The sequence below is a fragment of the Elephas maximus genome, chromosome 20 (genome assembly GCF_024166365.1).
Source record: "Elephas maximus indicus isolate mEleMax1 chromosome 20, mEleMax1 primary haplotype, whole genome shotgun sequence".
NCBI classification, from domain to species: Eukaryota; Metazoa; Chordata; class Mammalia; order Proboscidea; family Elephantidae; genus Elephas; species Elephas maximus.
In genome coordinates, this window is record NC_064838.1 from 54,635,264 (window position 1) to 54,655,200 (window position 19,937).

General features: G+C 59.6%; 4 protein-coding genes across 9 annotated transcripts; all 4 read right to left on the minus strand.

Moving 5' to 3' along the window:
* Window positions 1-217: 217 nt before the first annotated feature.
* On the minus strand, window positions 218-6,147 carry HYAL3 (hyaluronidase 3). The gene is made up of 4 exons (XM_049862381.1): window positions 6,064-6,147; window positions 1,528-2,438; window positions 1,077-1,166; window positions 218-973 (listed from the first exon to the last, which is right to left on the minus strand). The coding sequence occupies exons 2-4, from the start codon at window positions 2,419-2,421 to the stop codon at window positions 704-706; spliced, it is 1,254 nt and encodes a 417-aa protein (XP_049718338.1). The 5' UTR covers window positions 2,422-2,438; window positions 6,064-6,147; the 3' UTR covers window positions 218-703.
* On the minus strand, window positions 3,387-4,304 carry NAA80 (N-alpha-acetyltransferase 80, NatH catalytic subunit). The gene is given in 1 exon segment (XM_049862382.1): window positions 3,387-4,304. A coding segment is annotated over 1 exon segment (918 nt).
* A 590-nt stretch (window positions 6,148-6,737) lies between the features above and the next one.
* Window positions 6,738-13,673, minus strand: HYAL1 (hyaluronidase 1). Of its 4 annotated transcripts, none has more exons than XM_049862378.1 (4): window positions 13,588-13,673; window positions 8,238-9,161; window positions 7,798-7,887; window positions 6,738-7,623 (listed from the first exon to the last, which is right to left on the minus strand). In XM_049862378.1, exons 1-4 carry the CDS (start codon window positions 13,594-13,596, stop codon window positions 7,306-7,308), a joined length of 1,341 nt encoding a protein of 446 aa, XP_049718335.1. In that variant the 5' UTR covers window positions 13,597-13,673; the 3' UTR covers window positions 6,738-7,305. The 4 variants fall into 4 exon arrangements, with proteins under 4 accessions (XP_049718335.1, XP_049718336.1, XP_049718334.1 ...); XM_049862379.1 differs by lacking the exon at window positions 13,588-13,673 and adding an exon at window positions 12,054-12,133; XM_049862377.1 differs by lacking the exon at window positions 13,588-13,673 and adding an exon at window positions 11,996-12,132.
* HYAL2 (hyaluronidase 2) lies at window positions 12,151-17,878 on the minus strand. Of its 3 annotated transcripts, none has more exons than XM_049862373.1 (4): window positions 17,794-17,878; window positions 14,791-15,761; window positions 14,188-14,277; window positions 12,151-13,783 (listed from the first exon to the last, which is right to left on the minus strand). In XM_049862373.1, exons 2-4 carry the CDS (start codon window positions 15,709-15,711, stop codon window positions 13,373-13,375), a joined length of 1,422 nt encoding a protein of 473 aa, XP_049718330.1. In that variant the 5' UTR covers window positions 15,712-15,761; window positions 17,794-17,878; the 3' UTR covers window positions 12,151-13,372. The 3 variants fall into 3 exon arrangements, with proteins under 3 accessions (XP_049718330.1, XP_049718329.1, XP_049718331.1); XM_049862372.1 differs by having other exon boundaries at window positions 16,576-17,868; XM_049862374.1 differs by lacking the exon at window positions 17,794-17,878 and adding an exon at window positions 16,186-16,569.
* Between the last annotated feature and the right edge of the window lie 2,059 nt (window positions 17,879-19,937).

Below are 19,937 nucleotides of genomic sequence, written 5' to 3' on the forward strand. Positions count from 1 at the left end.
CTGGGCGCAGAGCACATCGGGAGTTGTAGTCTACTCCTTGGGCCCGTAAGCTGACAAGTCTCTTGCTGAACTCTGTACCCACAATGCCCTGCATTTCCCCCCCCCCCAACCGTACACGTGCATGGTCGTTAAGTCTGAACCTGCCCCTCAGAGCAGTACCCCGTGGCAGGACTGGCCTCTCAGGGCACTCGCGACGGGGTCTACACGGGTACCTCGATCAGGTGACCATGGCAGGAGCTTGGGGCTGAGTAGAAAAGTGAGGACAGCTAAACCTCAGACAGTGAAAAGAAAAAGTGAGTTTATGAGGAAAGCATAGTACAGAGAGCAAACAGCTTGGCACGCCCAGAGCTTAGCCAAAATTTTCTTGGGGTTCATCTGCCCCTGGATAGGTTTCCTGTGACCACCCCGTGGACCCAGTCAGGTGCAGGAACAGAGCTCTGGACCGGCAGCCCTAACCAGCTGGAAACCTGGCTGACTCTGGGGCTGCCTCCTCTTCAGGAGTGGTCAGATTTTTAAAATCGCGGAAGTGTTTTCTCTGGCCCTTTCCACCCCCCAGGGATGGGGAGGGGAGTGAGGTGCGTGAGTGGGAAGGTTGACTATGAGCTGAATAGAGCAGGGGTGAGCCAGAGTTTTCCATCATGGCCTGGGCAGGTGGCAGCAGGGACAAGAGAAGTGGCTGGTCAGAAGCAGAAGACTCCTGGCTTTATGCCACCTCCTTAGGCCCAGGCCTAGGCTTCTGGCAGGTAGGCCCAGCCCAGCCCCGGTAACAGCGGCAGCTGAAGGACTCCCAAGCTCCAGGGATACCATCTGGCCGCAGGTGCAGAAAGGCTTCCAGCTGTCCCGGGTCTCGCCGAGCACAGCGCCCATGGCCGTGGCACCGCTGGTGACTGCAGGCCATAGCTGCCCTGGTCACGTTGATCACATAGGGGCCCAAAGTGCCCACCAGGTAGTCGTGGAGACGCCAGCATTCCTCCTGAGGAGAGGGGATGGGATGTGCCATTGCTCTGCTCCATGGCGCCAACATTGGCTGGACCGCAGCGTGGGCTGTGTGGCAGGCTGGAGGGGGCGATACTCACCTCAGAGCTGGAGATGCTCAGGTCCCCCCAGAGCACGACGCCAGCTGCCCCCAGTGCCGCGCTTACACCCATGGTCTGCACTAGGTCATCCTGGAAGCAGAGAACTGCTCAGCCAGAGCCGGGCTGGCCAGACCCATTTAGGCTCACTTCTACTTTCAAGAAGTTCTCCTGGTTCACCCCCATGATCTATCTGACTCCACCTCTAGTGTAGGGCACCTTGGCACTGAGCCTGTAAGTGGCCTCTCAGGTCCCTACACTCAGAGAATGTTTCCCTTTAGACCACTCCAAAGGCCAGGCCTCGCCTTGCCCACAAGATTCACCAGGACAGAGCCATGCTTCCCTCATCAGATGCCCCAGGGAACGGCCTCCCCTAGATAATCCGGGGCAAGGTGTCCTCAGCCCTTCCTTGGACAGGGCCCATTCAGACCCCTAGGCCTCAGTTTCTACTCACCTGGGACAGGAACCTCCCAGAATTCCGGTATGTGAGGCGGGCATAGGCCAGGACTGGCAGGGGATGCAGGTGCCCAGCGTGAGCCACACGGAAGGCCTCTTCCAGGCGGTGTCGGACAAAGGCTTGGTGATGGGCAGGTGGCAGCCTGGGTGGTAGGTAGATGCTGGGGAAGAGGGCAGTGGAGGCAGCCCAGAGCCAGTGCAGCTGGGTGTTGCGGGCAAGGGTGGCTGCGTGGCAGCGGCCTGTGTAGTTGGAGGCCATGCTATGCCAGCCATTGCCGCAGGCTGGGAAGCGATAGAAGCCCCATAGCCCGTGGGGCTGCAGTGCCTGGCCCAGCCGCAGTGTGTCCTCCATCAGTGCACGGGCTGCCTGCTCAAAGCCAGCACGGGCCTGATGGAGTTGCTCCTGGGGGTCCAGATGGGGGAACACTTGCTGTGCCCAAGCCCATGAGGCTGCCTGATAGGCCCGACGGCGGCCCCAGTTTCCAGCCCAGAGTGGACACCACTCCTCCCAGTCCAGCACTGCCAGGCCAGCAAAGTCAGGTCGCAGGCTGTGGCGGATCTGACAGGCAGCCCTTGCCAGGTGGCGGCCAAGGGGCACAACCTGGGGGATGCCCCCATGGTGAGCTGTGCCCCTGGGCCCAAAGTAGGGATAGAGACCAAGCCGGTTCTTGTAGAAGATGGTGACATTCTGGCCTTGGAAGTGCTGGCCACGGTTGGCTGTGATGCCCAGGGCCCTGAGTGGCAGGAGCACGCCAAAGCGGTCCTTACAGTGTGCTGAGGGCACATTCCACAGTACGGAGAAGGGGCGTTCAGGGGCCCGCGGAGGGGGCTGGCCACACCCCAGGCACAGGGCCACCCCCAGCACCAGGGCCAGGCCTGGCTGCATGCTCATGCCCCAGGGATGGAAACCTGCAGGAGAGAGGGGGTGTGAGCTTAGAGAGCACAGCCATAGCCACACCTTCCATACAGAAAGGGCAGCTCCCCAGCCCATTCCCAAAAGGATTTAGGGGCTGGGGAAAGCATGGTCCCCAAGGGGTCCCACAGGCCTCTCAGAGCAACCACACACCAAGCTAGCCTTGGCAGCTCCCCTCCTGTGTTCTCCGTCTCTGCCATGGTACCACTGTGCCATCGGACCCCACTCCACCCCAGCACTCTCAGAAGGCCCCTTCTCTCCTTTGCCCATCTTGTTCCCTGCCCCAAGAACACTCAGTCCTCACCTCCTTGCCTGGCTAATTCCTGCTCAGCACTGAGATCTCTGCTGTAACAGCACCTCCCTGGGGAGGCCTCCTGGATCCACAGGTGGAGTGAGAGCATCTGGGCTCCCACAACCTGTTACCTTCCTCATCCCAGCATAAATCCTGCCTCTATGCCTGTCTCCCTGTCTGTCCTTTTGGGTTGAGACCTATCTGTCTTGTCCCTGTTACCTGTGCCTAGCCCAGAGCCTGACACACAGTAGGTACTCGGTGAGTGGTGATGAGTGAATGGGGAAGGGAATAGCCACCCTGCTTTTTGTCTCCTGGGCCCAGCAGGGTGGGAGAGGCAAAAGGCAGGTAGGTGTCCCTCCACCAGGGCCCCAGGGCCAAGGTGGATCTGGGGGCTCATATAGGGACAGGGGTCCTGAGGCAAGGCTGAGAGGCAAGGGTGGGGATCAACAAATGAACGATCACATCCACACCCAAGAGAAGCCTTTATTCAGCCACACTGATGGCTCTGAGCCAGAGCCCCGGAAGGCACCTCCTGGCCCCACTGGTACTCAGAAAACACATGCAGGCTAAAGCCACCTCCAGGGGTTAGGGGCTGGTACTGTTCTAGGCAATCCATTGACCCAAAAAGGTGGTGCCTTTCCCTGGGTGGCCCTCAGATGTCCTTTTCCATCCAGAAGATGGGACAGCCCCTCAGGTCTCGGTATTGTGTCTCCAGCAGGCTTTGTGGAGAGGAGCCTGCTTTGGGTGGGGGTGGGGTAGTTAGGAGCTCAGGCAGGGGAGGAGGAGGTGGCAGTGGGGGCCCTTTGGGGGCTCTTGTGGCAGCTTGGGCAGTCAGGTTGGGGGCCTTGCAGGGTGGCTGGGGGTAGGAGGCCCTGGGGAAGGCACTGAGCAGGGTGGCGGGCAGCCCTCGACTGGTGAAGACCAAGCCCTGTACAGGCTCGCTTAGCTGGTAGCCCAGGTGGGCGTAAAAGTGCAGCTGATCCTGAGTAGTGAGGTGCAGCCGGCAGAAGCCGCGGGCCTTGGCAAAGACCTCCAGGCCCTCCATGAGGCGGCGGCCAAAGCCACGGCCTCTCAAGGCCCGGGCCACCACTACCGTCTCCACCAGGAGACTCTGGGGCCGGTCCAGCACCCGTGACAGGCGGGCATGGCCCACCACAATGGGGGCTGCTTCTGGCGAGGGGTGGGGGCTCAACAGCATCAGGCAGAGAGGGAAGGCGTCTGAGGACTGGCCCAGGGAGTGTAGGCGGGAGGCACGGCTGCGGGGCCACTGTTCATTGATGAGGTCAGCACAGGCATCCAGGAGCTCAGGCCTGCAGTGTACAGGCTCCAGGGTCAGCTCGGCCAGGTTGGGGACTGGGGTCTCTTCTGGCTGGTGTGCAGGATCTGGAATCATCTCAGCTGCACCAGGACTGAGGGTCATCTCTGGATGGCATGGAGGACTTGGGGTCAGCTCAGCCAGCCTGGGGCTCCGAGTCAGCTCTCGTTGGTGTGAGGGATCCAGGGTCAACTCTGGCTAGCATACAGGATCCAGAGTCAGCTCGGACGGGCTGGGCCTCAGGATCAGCTCCATCTGGTATGCAGGGTCTGTGCTTGGGGTCAGCTTGGATAGGCTGGGATTCAGAGTCAGCTCTTGCCTGAATGTAGGATCCAAGCTTAAATGTGCCAGGCTGCAGGTGGCTCAGCACCAGGCTAGGAGTTAAGGTCACAGTCTCCAGGCAGTGGTGTTTCTTCAGACCACAAAGCGTCTCCTGTGGACAACAGCCCATGCTGGGCTGGGCCAGGAAGGCATGCAGGGGTTGGGACAGGGAGGTGTTAAGAGTGCAAGGAGGGTCATGCATGCATCCTGGAACTGGGGAGTGGTGGGCTGTACCTTGTCCTCATGCTCACCTGATTGCACAGGTGATGTAGAGCAAACCTACTCCCTATATCTAGGGGGGCTGACTCAGGTGAAGATTAGGGAGGATGGGTTCAGGGTGTCCTGCCCTACACGGGATGGAGGCTGAGGGCAATGGTGAGCTGCTGAAGGCCAGGGAAGAACCCAGGAGTCCTGGCCCCAGCCTACTATGGCTACAGCTTTGTCCTTCCCAGAACTCCACTGTGCCAGGACAGCTGACCCACCCTCCTTGCTGATCATCCTGTCTTCAGCAGTCCACCACCAGGGCAGGCTTGCTATTGGATAGAACATGCAAACTCAATCCCCTGACTTCCCTGTTTAACCCCACCAAGGCTCCCTTCAAGTGGGAACACAGCTGCCTCCAGACACTCCTCTGTCTCTTCCTTCTTCTTAGATCCCAGGTCTCCTCCAGCTCCTAGCGTTTTCAACCACGTGGGCAATGTCCACTGCTTAGCCAATCCTGGGGCCCCACTAACCCATCCACAGGCTCAGCTTTCCCCTCTTAGGACAGCCTTCCCTGCTGGGGCACAGAGTCTATGGCCCCTTCCCCAACTCTGCCCATTTCACTGCACTTTCACTGAGCATGGGCCCAACAGTCCCCCCAGACGGTGCCCTGGCCCCAGAACCAGCACAAGGCCTGGCCCACATCACCCAGCAGTGAGGCCCCTGCAGGCCTGGTTCCCCACTAGCCTGAGTTTCGTAGCTACCCTAGATAAGGGCCACAGCTTCCTTCCCATACCCACAGGGGTGTCCAACGGCTGCTGAGCTGGGCGTCCAGACCTCCTGTGCCCAGACCCCACTGCTTGCCCACTCTGCCCCAGGTCCTGCTGGCAGGAGTCTCTGCTGTCGGACTTCTGGGAACTGGGGACAACTGCGCCCCACCTCAATACTCACCTGCTTCAGAAGGGGTGTCTTGGCTCCCCTCCCCCACTTCCCCAGGGGAGGCCCCTGAAGTTGAGGCCAATTAAATGCTGATCAGTAACAGGCAGCCCCCTCTCCTCACAGAAGTGTAGGCCCCTTACCTGCACCAGCCTCTTCCACAGCAGCGTTGCACCCCTTGGTCAGGAGAGAGGAAGCCCCCAGGATCCGCCTCTAGGCGGGAGCCCCAGACTTCCCCGTGGGCTTAACCCCTTCAGTGCAGACTCCTCCTCCTATGGGCTGGGCGGTGCTCAGAGGGGAACTGCACCTCTCCGGTGCCTCGGTTTCTCCCTCCCTCCTAATGGGTCACGGACCGTGGAGTTTCTAGGGGGTGGGGGCTTCGGGAGTTTGACTCTGTAGGTGGGTGTGGCCCTGCATACGCTAGGAGGTAACAACAGACGCAGGGAGGGCGTGCGGGGCAGCACGGCCACTTGGGGACCGCACATGCGGTTCGCAGGGAAAGCGCCGCCAACCGCGAGGGCAGGTACGTCGCGCGTGGGGAGGGAGCGGTACTGACATGTTGACGCCGGGCTCCGGGATGCTCCGCGTCCGGGCTCTGCGCGGCTCGGGATCTCGCTCTGGCTCGGACTCCTCTGTCCGTTCGCTCTGGTCCTCAGCAGTCCGGCGGGCACACTGCAGCCGTAGCGGCCCGCAGCTCACGACCAGCTCCTCAGGGTGTCCCCCAGCGGCCGGGTCCCGAACCCGGCCTCGCGCGACACCCCTTAGGCCCCGCCCCCGGTTCGGCGCGTCATAACTCTGCCCCGGCGCAGACTCAGCCTGTGCCCTGGCTCCGCCTCCGCCCCGCCCCGCCCCGCCCTCCTCCCCCGACGGGTCCCGTCTCTGGATCCGCCCGCCGCAGTTTAGGGCCCGCCTCTCTTCAGCTCCGCCGCGGCCGCGTCCCAGCCCAGCGCGTCACATCCTCTGCCGGGCGCTCGCCCCTTTTCCAGCTGGCTCCGCCTCCGCCTCGCCCCGCCCCAGGCTCAGACAGGTCCCGCCCCCTTTCTCTCCTCCGCGCCCCAGCCCATTCCCAGCAGGACAACCCTCAGGTGAAGTTTCCTCCTGAGATTTGGGCCCCGCCCTCGGAATCAGCCGCCCTCGTACAGAGGGCTAACCGAGTCAGCCTGGTCTCTCCCATGCCCTGTAGATCCCGGGGCCTGCACATTTTAGGCTCTCAATAAACAGCCCTCAAAGGAAGATTCATGCCTTCTTTATTTGCAGGGCTGTGCGGGGCTAGTGTCTCTGAATGCGTTCAGGACTTGTGCAGGGCTGGTCACCATCAACACACTGTAGGAGCTCAAGGGCTCCACCTCTGTAACTAGACAGCCTGGGTTCGAATTTCTGCTTCTCCTCCTGACTGCGATTTTGGACAAAGTGCTTACCCTTCCTGTGTGTACCTCAATTTCCTAATAGTGTTGGAAGGATTAAATGAGCTCGTCTACTTTAAATGCTCGGCGAACGTCAGCTTCTATGATGGCTGCAGTTTAAAGTCTGGCTCCATGTCTCTGGAGGAATTAGCTATTACCCTGCTGGGGGGCACCTGTGGACATGAGTGGATGGTGTCTGCCCATGGCTTTAACTCCTTATGTGACACTCCTGGGCGGGCAAGCGTGCATGTGCTGGGCAGATGTCCATGGTGATGACTGAGTGCACGCCCGACTGTGACCATGACTTGTGTGACTGTGCCTGTACTTGGAAAGCTGTGGCCAGGCCCAGAGTGCATTATTAGATGCTCAAGGTGTGTGTTCTCATAGGTGACCAGTCACCACATGCCCTGCTGCTCACACCACACTCCCCGCCAGCCACGGTAACAGTGACATTTGAACTCCACAGCCATCTGAGCCCTATCCTCGAGTGACAGGGCACCTCGAAGGGTCAGAGGCCCACCACCGGGTGTGACCTGGATAGAGAAACTGGTGGGGTTGAGGATGAGGAGGGCCTCAGGGTAGCTGGGGCGGCGGACACAGCGGCCATGGTCCGAGCACAGGGCCTGACTGCAAAGCAGAGCCCCGCTGGTCACATTCAGGATGAAGGGCCCCAGCGTGGCATCCACGTACTCCTTGATGGCCTGGCATGATTCCTGGGAGAGAAGAGGGACTGTCAGGGACATTGCAGTCATGCACATGCCTACCTGGGGCACTGAGTCACTTACTCGCTGGCCTGCCAGGGTTGCAGAGATGGAAAAGGCAGGGTCTCCCCAGCCAGCCTGGAGGCCCCACCCCACCCCTTACCCCCTGCCCCATCCTGAACTCACCTTGGTTCGTGTGTTCTCCCAGCTCACCCACAACACCACTCCTGCTGCTCCCTGGGCTGCACTCTCTCCCAGGCTGTGCTCCAGCTCATCCTAGGAAAGTGGACAGCACAGCTCTGTGGGGCCTCCCTCCTTCCCTCCCCACAGCACGTTGATGGAACACCACTGGATGGGACAAATAGCTCTCTAACCCTCCATCTGGGGTTGCTCTGGTGGCCAGAGGCAAGCTGGCCCCCTCTAGTCTGTAAGTGCCACACTGGCAGGGACTCAGCTTTCTAAGACATGCATAATCACCAGTGTCTAGCACACAGGTTGGCACAGAGGCTCAGTGAACGTGTGAGGGAATGGATAAAGTGCCCCAAGACTGTGTGGCCTGAGTCACTGGGCTCAATGCCTGACAGAGCAAACTCACAAGGTAGGCAGGGTCACAGAAAGTGACTTACCAGGGGCAGGAAGCGGTTTGTCATGTTGTAGACGATCTGGGCATAGGGCAGCACTGGCAGGTCAGTGTCTCCAGCACTCATGGCCACACGGAAAGCCTCACCCACACGGTGCCGCACATACATCTGTGCCTTCCTTGTGCCCTCCAGTGCTACGGGCAGGTAGATGCTGGGGTAGAGAGCACGGCTCCGGCCCCATAGCCATCCCAGCTGGTCATTCTGGGCACGTATGCCCAGTGGACACTGGCCTGTGTAGTTGGGGCTTAGAAAGTCATGGTTGTAGCAGTCAGGGAAGCCATAGAAGCCCCAAAGGCCACGAGGCCGCAGTGCCCACCCCAGCTGGAGGGTGCCTGCCATCCAGGCCTGCGCGGCCCTCTGGAACTGGTCCTGGGCCGTTGCCTCCACCCAAGAAGATGGCCAGTCAGGGTGCTGCGCCTGTACCAGCTCCCGTGAGCGCTTCCGGTAAATGTCTTTGGCATCCCAGTTAAAGGCCCAGCGCGGGCGCCATGCCTCCCAGTCAATAACTGCCAGCCCTGAGAAGTCAGGTGCAGGCACGGCAGCCAGGATGTCCTGGTGTGTTTGGGCCAGGTGCGTGTCCAGGCTGGCATTCTGGGGCAGGCCGCCAAAGATAGGCTCCCCCGTGGGTGTGTAGTAGGGGTATGTGCCCAGCTGGGAGCTGTAGAAAATGGTCATGTCAGGGCCGCGAAAGGTCTGCCCTGGGTTGACCACTACATCAAAGACACTGACGTCCACATCCACACCGTGTCTCTCCAGGCACCCCTGGGTGTTTGCATTCCAGATGGTGGCGAAGGGCTTGTTGGGTACCACAGGTCCCCTGGAGCCTTGGGCCATGCCCAGCAAGGTCAGGAAGAGAGCACAAAAGGGCAGCAGGTGGGCTGCCATGGCACAGGATGGGTCTTTTGGAACCTGTTCAAGGGAGGCAGAGCTGAGAGCAGGCCTCAAACACTCTTTAACCCAGCTTAGGGCAGGCAGACCAAGCCCCTTGCTCATTAAACTGCCCCTGCTCTGGTTTCAGGCAAACACTGACCTCACAAAGGTCAGAAGGCAGAGGAGAGGCAGGGAGGGTAGCCCTGCCATTGAAGGCCACATCTGAGTTGCCTCATGGGCCAGGCCCCTGCCCTCAATCTCACGGGCCTTAGCCTGGCCTCAAACTGCCCACCCTCCCCCACTTCCCCCAAGGGCTACGAAGGCTGTGACTTCTGTTCTGGGAAAAACACCAAGAGCCAGGCCCTTGGCCCTTAGGCTGACCTGCTGATGAGGGCCTTTCCTCTCCTTTCCCCCCAGAATCCTGGCCATCCATTTGAGGAGGGGATGCTTAGTGACCAAGGACAGGTTAGCCCCGCCCTTCTATATACCCGCCAGTCTGCCCATTTGTCCCTGCTGACCTCAGGGCTGAAAGGCTTCATCTCTAAGCTTCCTGAGCCCCAGGGTGGGGGCATAGGCAGGGCCCAGCCAGATTCCGTTGTTCCTCAACTCTGGTCGCAGCTGCACCAGAAATTTTCAGAGGAAGCTGCTGCTGGAAACTCTGAGCTTTTGTAGGGGGTGACCCCACCCAGTCTGGGGGCGGGCCAAGGGGCAGGCCCTGGATTGGGAGGCCTTGCCAGGCAGCAGTCACCTCCGCACCCCCCAGCAAAGTGCCTTCGGTGGGAGTAGGGGGGGAAGTAGCCCCTCCCACCCTGTCAACACTAGGGAAGGGCTTTGTGGATTTACTGGGAGGGCAGGGGGCGGTTAGGGAGGGTGGCAGCCTGGGTGGCCAACCTAGCTGGGCAGAGGCCTCTTTGGGTCCTCTAGTCTGGGTGCCTAGGGGTTGTGTACTTTCAGGCACTGCCACATTACAACATTCCTGGGCCCTGGGCACTTTTGCCTTTGTGGGCCCCTTCCTCCTTAAAAATATATTTAAGAATGTATTTTACAACTATGTGGGTATAAACATATACAATCCAGGCTGGGTTCATTATTATATACTCATTATTATTTTCTTCAGATTAAAAAAAATTAAGACATTTTTGTGGGATAAGTACTGTAGGCCTCAGGCTCTGTGCCTGCTGCCTAGAGGGTCAGCCCTGCTCTTGAGACCTATTTCTGAAAGACTGTGAAGTCAGGGCTCTGTCATCACTCGTAAACATGCTGGGTCAGGGTCACAGTGTCTTTGTGAAGCCCTAGTTAGTGACCATCTCGGCCTCTGCACAAACTCCAGTGGTGCGTGTATGTGAGTGTAGGAGCTAGTGCCTGGGACTGGGTGTGTGTGAGGCCCTGTTGTCTTTGACCCTGAGACCCTGTGTTTGTGTGACCATGAGTATGCTGCGGGTTTATCAGTGACCATGTGCTTGTTCATTCATTGGTGGTTTCACTTATTCGGATTCAGAAGTTGATCATTGAGACCTGCCAGATGCCCAGGCCCAGGCTTGCCTGCCAGGGTAGAGTGAAGGAAAAACCATGTCCCCTCCCAAGGGAGAAAGTGCTGCCTGGGTCTGCAGCAGAGTCTGAGTCAGTGAGCACCCTGGCCTGGTGGCTGCTGCAGAAATGACATTCATAGTTGTCTACTATCTGGGGTTGGGCCTCCAGGGACAGGCCAGCTGAAATGGAGAAGCTGAAAGAGTTGAGGGAGAGATGGCCCCAGGGTACTGGTGGCTGTGGGCACCGTGGCCACGGCCTGAACAATGGCTGCTGATCCTGTTCAGGAAGCAGGGTCTTAGAGTAATGACCATGTAGGCCCAGAAAACTCGGCACAACTCCTGAAGGCTGAAGGGACAGGAGAGCATCAAGGCAGCTCCTAACCCCCCTCCCCGAGGTGCTATGCTACCTCTTGATGCCCCCAGAAAACTAGTGCAGCAGTTGACACAACACAGGCAACCAGCAACCAGCAGGCCAGTGTCTCCAGCTGGCCTCAGTCCAAGGGAGAAGCTCTAATGGCAGGCAGCAGGAAGAGACTGAGGATACCTTCCCAAAGCCCTCCCCCATTCCAGGGCCCTGCCCAGCAGCCTGCTCTTGCAGGCTGGTCTGGCCAGATTGGTGCAAGTGGTGTGCCTGGGATCAGTAGTCCAGCTTGAGGGTCCAGCCCTGCCTGCTCTCTCTGGCTGTGCATACTGGAGGGCCTGGGTCACCTTGCCTGCACCTTCCCCCACCTCACTCACAGGACAGCTCTGGCTGTCCCTGAGTTGTACTCTTTCCCGAGGCTGTCTTGCAGATACCTCCTAGGAAAATGGTGTGTTCACCACACCTGGGTAGGTGCAGGTCACAGTTGTGGGGCACTCACAGATGTTTGGGAAAGGTAACAGCAGTTGTATGGGTCCGATCACAACTGTGGAGAGTCACACCTGTGTATATATGAAATCACAGGTGTGTGCTGGGAAGTCACAGCTGTGTAGGAAAGGCACAGGTATGTCTGAGTCACTCGTGTGTGTGGGAGATTATAAGAACGGGTGGGGCAGGTGACAGGTGCAAAGAATCACAGCTGGGTAGGAGTAGGGAGAAGTCACAGGTGTTCGGGAGATAGGTGACAGCTCCTCCTTTCTTGCCCTCCCTCTGCTGGGCTCCTCCATCTCACAACCTTATCTTCTCTCTCCAGCCCAGCCTCTCCCAACCAGGGCCATGTGCACTTGAGCACCCCTCTGCCTCCTCCCCCACCATGTGAATTTACCTCATTGCCCTCCCAGTCCTATCACCCAGCCCCCCCCTCCATTCTCTGCCCACCGACAGACAGCCAGAGGGATGAGGGATAACTTTACCACCTGACTGACCTCCACCTGGCCTGGTTGCTCCTCCAAGGCTCTGCTTCTGGACCACACCATCCCTCACCTGTGTGCTTCTCGGGAGCACCCTCTATTGCCCGGCACCTGACTCAGTCTTCACTTCTAGCTTCTAGTGTGCCTCTCCCCTTCACCTTCCAAAACAAGATGTAGGAAGTTATCTCCCCGAGCCCCAAGCAGCTGGGCTAGCCAGTGCCCACAGGTGAGTCATCTCTGACTCAGAAGGGGAACTGGGTGTGGGTTTGATGGCTGAGGGGAGGGGCAGGGACCTACCCAGAGTAACTCCTGTCAGAGGTGGGTGTGGTGACACAGATCAGAGCTGGTCTGACTGCTCCAGCTGCTATTTCTTCCCCATAGGACAACCTGGCACTAGCCATGCCCTCTCATTGTCAGGACAGAGCTGACCTTTGAGGATGCCTCTGCTCCCAGGCTGAGGATGGCCCCCCAGTCCTAGAATGTATCTCTAAAGTGGGATGGGGACTGAACTTCAGGATTCAGATCCCAAGCCCCTGCCTGCTCCTCCTCCCCGACCCAGGCAGGAAGAGGTATGGTATGTGCGGTTGGAGTCCACTGCTCTAGCTCTCCGGAGAGGGGAGTGGAGGAGAGACTCTAGCCTGTGGGAACAGCAGGGAGGGGTGGCTGGCTACCTGCCCAGCCAGGGAAGATCAAACATCCACTTCCCCCTTCTCCCTGGGTGGGCGAGGCAAGGCGGGGGAGCCCGCACAAGCCCAGCTGAGGGTACAGGTCTCTCACACAAGGTTTGGCCCTAGCCCTTGCCAATCAATATGGAATAAACAAGGCCCTTGGTGCTGCGATAGAATGTGGGTCCCTTCACTCCCAGTGGCCCCTGCCCCAGTAGGACAGTGGCAGAGTAGGCAGCTGTGGGTCCACAGACTCAGGTCCCAGCAAATGCATTTTATAGATGAGAAGTCCCCAGAACAGGATTCACAGGAACAGACAAAGCTGAGCTCAAACCTCTCGGGAGACCCTGGAATCTCCCTCCCATACCCTGGCCCAGGTGCAGAAAGTTCAAGCACAGAAGCATTTGTTTTATATTTAATTTACAAAAGAGACCCCAAAATAATAACAATAAACTAGTCAAGGGCCGGGGAGTAGGGTCAGGCCCTCCCCTATCTGGTTATGTCCCCCTTCCCCACCCCCCCAGCAGGGAGAGATGGGGCCTCCCAGGAGACTGCCCCTCCCCCTTAGAACAGAGGTGGGGTGGTGAGAGCTGGTATGGATGCCTTGCTGGGCATCCTGGGGGCTCTGCCCCCTCCGGACTCATTCGCCTACTCCTACAGGCTCCTACATGCCCAGCAGAGCCCTTGTGGCAGAGGCCAGCTTGCCTGGCAGCTGGGTGGGAGACCCCTACAAGGTCCAGGTGAGGGGCAGGGCTGTCAGAGCCAGCAGGCTGGGGAGGTGGGGCCCAGCCCAGGCCTGGCTGGCACCCCCAGCTGCCTTCCCATGGTCCCACTGGCATTGCTCACCACCCCAACCCAAGTAGCACTGGCAGCGAAAGTGTGTCTGCAAGTGGTCAAGGTCGGCCCTGCTGAGCTCCCCCTCGGGTCGTAGCTGGGGCTCACCAGGTCCATGGCCAGGCACTAGGCGGAAGCTGCTGGTGCTGAGGTGCAGGAAGGCATTGGCACTGGGGTCACGGCGCACACAACGTCCATGGCCATGACACTGGGCCGAGCTGCAATACTGGGCAGCCCAGGACACGTTGACCACATAAGGGACCAGCAGCTGCGTCAGGTAATTCTTGAGGTACCGGCAGGTATTCTGGGGGCAGAGGCCAGGAATCAAGGGTCAGGGGTCAGCTGCCCCAGCCCACAGGAAACTGTGTCCACGCTACGGTGACTGAACCTTCTCTTATCAACCCGTGTGTGTGCACACATACATACATGCACGGTGCATGCCTGAATCCTCAGTTCCTGTTCTTGCGGGGAGAGGGTGGGGGCAGAGACTGAAGCCCAGCTGGGCAGGCGGGGAAGGGTGGAATTCAACAGCTGTTCAGAACACAGTTTCCCCTTTCCTGGGAGCAGGGTGGGGGTACCTTCTTTCTCTGCTGGGACCAGGGACGTCTCAGGTGGGAAAGAGACAAGGGGGCTAGACTGGTTTTGGCCACCCTGAGGTTGGGAGCCAAAGGTCCATTCTCTGCCTGTTCCTGTAGACTCAGCTCTTACCGTGCTCGTGGTATACCCTGCGTCACCCCAGAGGATGACGCCGGCTGCACCCAGGGCCGCGCTTTCGCCAATGGTGGAGATGAGGTCCATCTGTGTGGGAAGGGGATAGTCACTGAGGGAGACTGAGACCCAAGGCGAAAAGAACAGACAGGGTGGGCAGGCCCCAGCCTATTCTAACCTGCTGGCCTCTCTTTGCTGGTGGTCATCATTTCTCACCCTCCCAGCAAGGGTTCATCTGCTTCATTTTCTCCTTAAGCGTTTATAAGCTTGTTTCCATCCCCATTTTGGCCTCAGTTTCCCAAGCCTAGGGCACACTTGAGCCTAGGGTATCCATCTGATGGACTCCAAAGTCAGAATGCCTGGGCCCATGTCCCTGCTTTGCTCTGGATTTGCTGGGAAGATTTGGGTAAATTTCTCAGCATCTCTGGGTCTTAGTTTTCTCATCTGCAAGATGGTGATAATACAGCTATCCTTTCACGAGGCTGCAGAGAGGATGAGGCAAGGGGATGTGAAGTAGTCACTAAACTACAAGCCTGGTAGCCCAAACCTGCTAGTGGTTCCTCAAAGGAGAAGGAAGAAGGTGGGGTCCTTTGAGGCACGTACCTCACTGAGCCCTGTGAGCCCACGGCTATAGGTGGGCCGCGTGAAGACATAGACAGGGAGTGCATGGTTGGCATGGTGGGTGTGAGCCACGCGAAGAGCCTCTTGTACACGAAAGCTGACAAACTTGCGGCCATGGGCAGAGGAGGCAAGTATTTCATCTAGGTAGACAGAGGGAAAGAGGGCCGTGCTCTCAGCCCACAGCCAGGCCAGCTGGTCATTGCGGGCAACCTCAACATCAGGGCAGCGACCCGTGTAGGTGGCCCAGTTCTGCACATAATCATGGTTGTAGCAGTCAGGGAAGAGGTAGAAGCCCCAGAGGTGCCGGGGACGCACTGCTTTGACCCACCGCAGTGTCTCCAGCATGAACTGCCGTGCAGCATACTCAAACTCGTATTGTGCCTGCTTGCTCACGCAGTCCTGTGGCCAGTCGGGGTGGCGGTTGGCCACCACCTGGCGTGACAACTGGCGGTACACATCCTTGTCCTGCCAGTTGCGTACCCACACAGGCCGCCAGTCCTCCCAGTCAATGATTGCCAGCCCAGCAGGCTCCTGTGTGCGAATGTAGTGAACCACATGTGCCTTCAGTGTCTTCAGGTGTGCTGGGAGGCTGCCATTTTGTGGCAGGCCACCATGAACAGACCGCCCCTCTGAATCAAAGCGCGGATATAGGCCCAGCCGATCGTAGTAGAAGATGGTAATGTTCTGGTTCACCCAACCCTCATTAGGTGAGGCCTGCACATCGAACACCTTCAGGTCCAGTGGCACCTTGTGGCGTGGGCCGCAGTCCTGTGTGGGCACATCCCATGCTACCACGAAGGGCCGGCCTGTGAAGATGGGAGGCGCTGTCGGCTTGAGCTCTGTGGCCCATGCCACCGCCAGCATCAGGGCCAGTGTGACGGAGGGGCTCGGGCCTGCCTGCATGCTGGAGGCTGCAGGAAGATGGTGTCACCTGTCTGGCACCAGTTCAGGAACTGGGGGAAGGTTGGGGGAAAACAAAGAACAAATCTCACTAGAGAATCCTGGAGGTACCTACCACAAGCCAATCCGCACTTCCAAAACCCACTCTGCATGGGCACTATGCCCACGGCTATTCCGACCATACGTGGCTAAAACCAAGACATCCTGAAGACTGCTAGGAGCATCCAGCTCCTTGGAGCAGGTAGTTTATGGTTGGGTAGGGGCCTCTCAGATATGTGACCTTTCTGAGAATGGACGAATTGGGCTATAGGCCCACTGCCGAGAGACTCACATACACCCAGCACACGGTTCTGTGGGCCCTGAACCCCTGAGGCCCACCCTGCACCCCGTGAAGAACTCTTGGTCTAGAAAAATGCTAACACTCAGGTAAGGCAGGGCACAGCTCATGCAAAGCCTCAGAAACTGGAAGGCACATGCCTCGGAGCTGTTGTTATCTGTGTAGGACCCGCCAGGCAGAAGAGTGAAGCTGTCAAGATTTTGTCTCGTTTGCAGACTCTCTCCCGAGATCAGTGGAGGCCCCGCGGCGACAAAGGGGCGGTGAACCTCCCACGGCGGCTCCGGCCAACCGGCCCTTTCCACCGCCGACGCCGCGGGAGTGCGCGCGTCCCCCTGCCAGGGTAGTCCCGGGCAGAGCCCACTCCTCTAGGCCTTTGTGCGGGACCCCGCCCCCGCCCCGCACGTGGGGCCTGAGCCCAGCCTGGTGGGGGTGGGGTCCCTGGGTCGTTCCTCTGGGCGCACCCCCCGGGAGGGGTTCAGAGCCCAGTCCGCAGGGACAAAGCCCCCTAGTCCTGCATTACCCGCCCTCACCTCGCGCGGGGCGTAGCCGGGACCCACTCCATGGCCATCGCCGCCACCGCCGTCCCCAGTCCAGCCCAGCAAACTCCGGCCGCTCTCCCAGGCACTGCCCCGGCTCGGCGCCTCTGCTGGCTCGGCCCCCTGGCCCCCGGCTCCTTTAAGAACCCAGCACGGAGGCGGGCCCTGGGCAAGACTTGCGACCCAGGAGGGAGGGTATGTCGGCCTCCCGAGGTCCCAGTTCCGGGTTTCGGCTTCCAGGGCCTCCAAACTCTCTGCCCGGAAGGGCGGCTTCCTATATGGGACCATGAAGCCCCTCTCGATGAGGCTTCGTGCAGACGTCGCAGCTGCGAGGGCACGTCAGCCCGAGATTTTCCCCCTGCAGTCTGCGGCCGGTGGTACAGTCCGCCCCACTCCGCGGCGTCGCCAGCCCCTTAAAGGGACAGGCATAAGGGACAGTGGAAGGGAGAGGGATAAAAGAGGTTGCTTTCCCCCGTTCAGCCATAAGGAGGTGCTGTAGGATCCTGCGGCCTTGCCTGGGGGTACCAGCGGATCGGGCTCTGCACCTCAGAGTTTAGCTCCCAGTCCTAGGGTCCCTCGGAGTGGAAAAAGGGACCCTGACACTTTCGCCTTTAGCCTCCGGAGAGAGTTATGCCCCGCCCCCTCTGGTCCAGGCCCCCTCTCCCTCCGCTGCCAGGCTTGGGGAGGGGGCCAAACACCCGCCTCAGCCCAGTGGGGTTTGGGCCAAGAGGCACTGGTTGTCTTGACAACCCGGTCTGCGGGTCGCAGCGTGACCGGCGGGACTGGCAGCGGGGAGGCCCAGCGGGGGCTAGGCAGGAGGGCGCCCCGCTACCTTGTACCCGCTTCGGGGCGAGCCAATCCCTGGATTCCCGTTCCCTCCTGCCCAATCTCTGGAGGGATCCTGTGGGAGCCTCCAGGGCTCCCTCTCAACTCCGAAGAGGCTGCCACACAGGCCGCGGAGCAAGCCGACTGGAGGGACTCCTCAGGGGCCGCCGTCCGGTATCCAGGGCCCGCTAGCCCCTCACGCCCCTCCCGGCGAGGAGCAGACATGGAGCTGGGCAGGGGCGAGTCCTGTGCGAGCTCTTCTCGCCTCTTCTTAGATCCGCTCCCCCGTGTGGGGCTCAGCTCTTCGAAGGGTAGGGAGGAGAGGAAGGGGGCGCTGCTTGGGGAGCATCTACCGGGGTGCAGACCATCGGTCTGCGCCAGGCTCACCTGTGTGGGAGCCAGTCGGCCCAGCAGGTCAGCAGCCTCCTTCCTCCCTTGGTGAACCTCTCCCGCCGGGCCACTGACACCAGCTGCTGTCCTCCCGGCAGCCCGCCGGCGACTTGATAAACTCCATCCCCCTCCCACCCGTTCCCGCCTCCCACCCCAGTCCTTTCTCCTCACTTCCTGCTGCCCCTCCGAGAGGAAAGGGCCAGGAACAGGCACTGTTTCCTTCGGGCATCTGGGGCTGGCTGGCTGGCTGGCTGCCATCCCCACCTTGCCCTGACTGGTCACTGGCCCCACCAACTTCACCAGGTGAGAGGAGAGGGGGCAGGCTTAGATGCTGGCCTCCCCGCACACCAACACTGGGGATGCCTCTTCTCTCCGGCCTTCCCTTGGGTTGGGCCCATGCTCAAATCTAGGAGAGTGTGCTCAGAGGGAACCCAGTGATGTGGTGCTTTTGGGAATCAGACTACTCCGGGAATCAGACTACTCCGGGAATGCTCAGCTGATAGTGGCTCAGAACTGGTGCCAAAGAGTAAGAGAACCACCCCGGGTGGGGGTCTGGGAAAGGGGACTTGGAGAAGCTGAGTCCATGTTTTTTTTCCCCCACCAAGAGCAGAAGCATCCCAAGTGTGCTCAAGTGGACAGTTGTGTTGACATGTGTGCCTGGAAGGAGAGGGCAGGAGAGCTCTGCAGAGGACTTTCCTGAAGACCATTCCTGGGAGGTTTTCACTGAGTCTGCTACAGAGCAGGGGACTCCTTACAAGATGGGTGAGGAAAGAAAGATAGTGTGGTCCTGCAGAAAGAGGGGCCCATAATGCTGCTGGCCCCAAGGCAGGCTGCAGTAGGGTCCCAGCAGACCCCTTCAGAGGTGCAGACGTAGCAGTACACCCTCAAATCACCCTGAGATCCCTCTTACCTCCAGTACACCACTGGCCCACCTCCAGATGCCCAGGGCCTCTCTAACAGGCTGTGTGAGACAGGAGGAGGGGGACTGCGGGAGGTGGGCAGCTAGCTTGATATCTTGCCCTGGGCATGGAGGGTGGAGTGTTCCTGTACCCCTGCATGGACACCTTGGAGGCTCCAGGGGTGGGGGCTCCTGGGGGAATGAAGGCCAGACCAGACTGTCCCAGGGCAGGGACACTTCCTCAGGCAGCCAGCAGGAAGGAAGTGAACACAGCCCTTGGGAGGGAGTGGGGAAGCACTGCCTGACCCCCATTGTTTTCCAGCTTCAGGGTCAGCTGGGGCAGGCACAGCACAGGGAGTTCCCCAATGCTGGGACAGTGGTAGTGGGAGATGGAATGACATCTGGAATGTAAGAGCCACAGCCACAGGGCAGCTAGTTTTGGGGAGGGGGGTAAGTGGAGGATGATGGGTCCTTATACCTGGCATCTTGTGAGGGGAATAGAAAGGTGCCCCATGCTACTGGAAGTCCAGGCTGTACAGGGTGATCCTGCCTCAGACTTGGAGGCAGGCCAACTCTCCTCACCCAGCAGCTTGTGTCCTCTAACTATTCCCTCCCTGACTGGGAGTTGGGCTGTTGGCCAAGAGCAAGGCCTAGCAGAGACTGTGCCTCATACCAGCCCCTGAGAAGTGTAGGGAAAAATGTCCACAGGGGATGGGGTGCAGGTCAGCAGACTAGGCAGCAGGGAGCAGAGGCAGTATGGGGTACTGGGGGGCTCAGCCTTGCCTGCTGAACAGGAATCCTGATTCCACTTTCCTTGGTTGGTGTCCACAGGTAGGACTGGGAAGAGGCAGGTGGGTTTGGGCTGCACAGCCTGGAAATAGGCTGAGGGCATGGTGGCACCGATCAAACTGCTATCTACCTAAGGCTGAGCCTTGGGGGTCCATAGGGCTCAGGCAATGACCTCACTCACGGTCGCTGGCACTGCTGGCTGCAAAGCAGCTATTCCAGACCTACCTGGGGCCATACCTTTACCTCAGGTCAGGCAGGTGGGGCCAATTCCTAGTGAGACCTCCCAAGGCCTCCCAATTCCAAGGGTCCCCCCACCACACTGAACACAATGGGCCTCCATTCTGAGCCCCACCCCTACCCATCCCCATCCTGCAGCAAGGTCCGTGTGCACACACTGCCACCTGCTGGCTGCAGGCTGGGCTCAGCCCCACAAGATTTCACTCGTGTGCAGGAT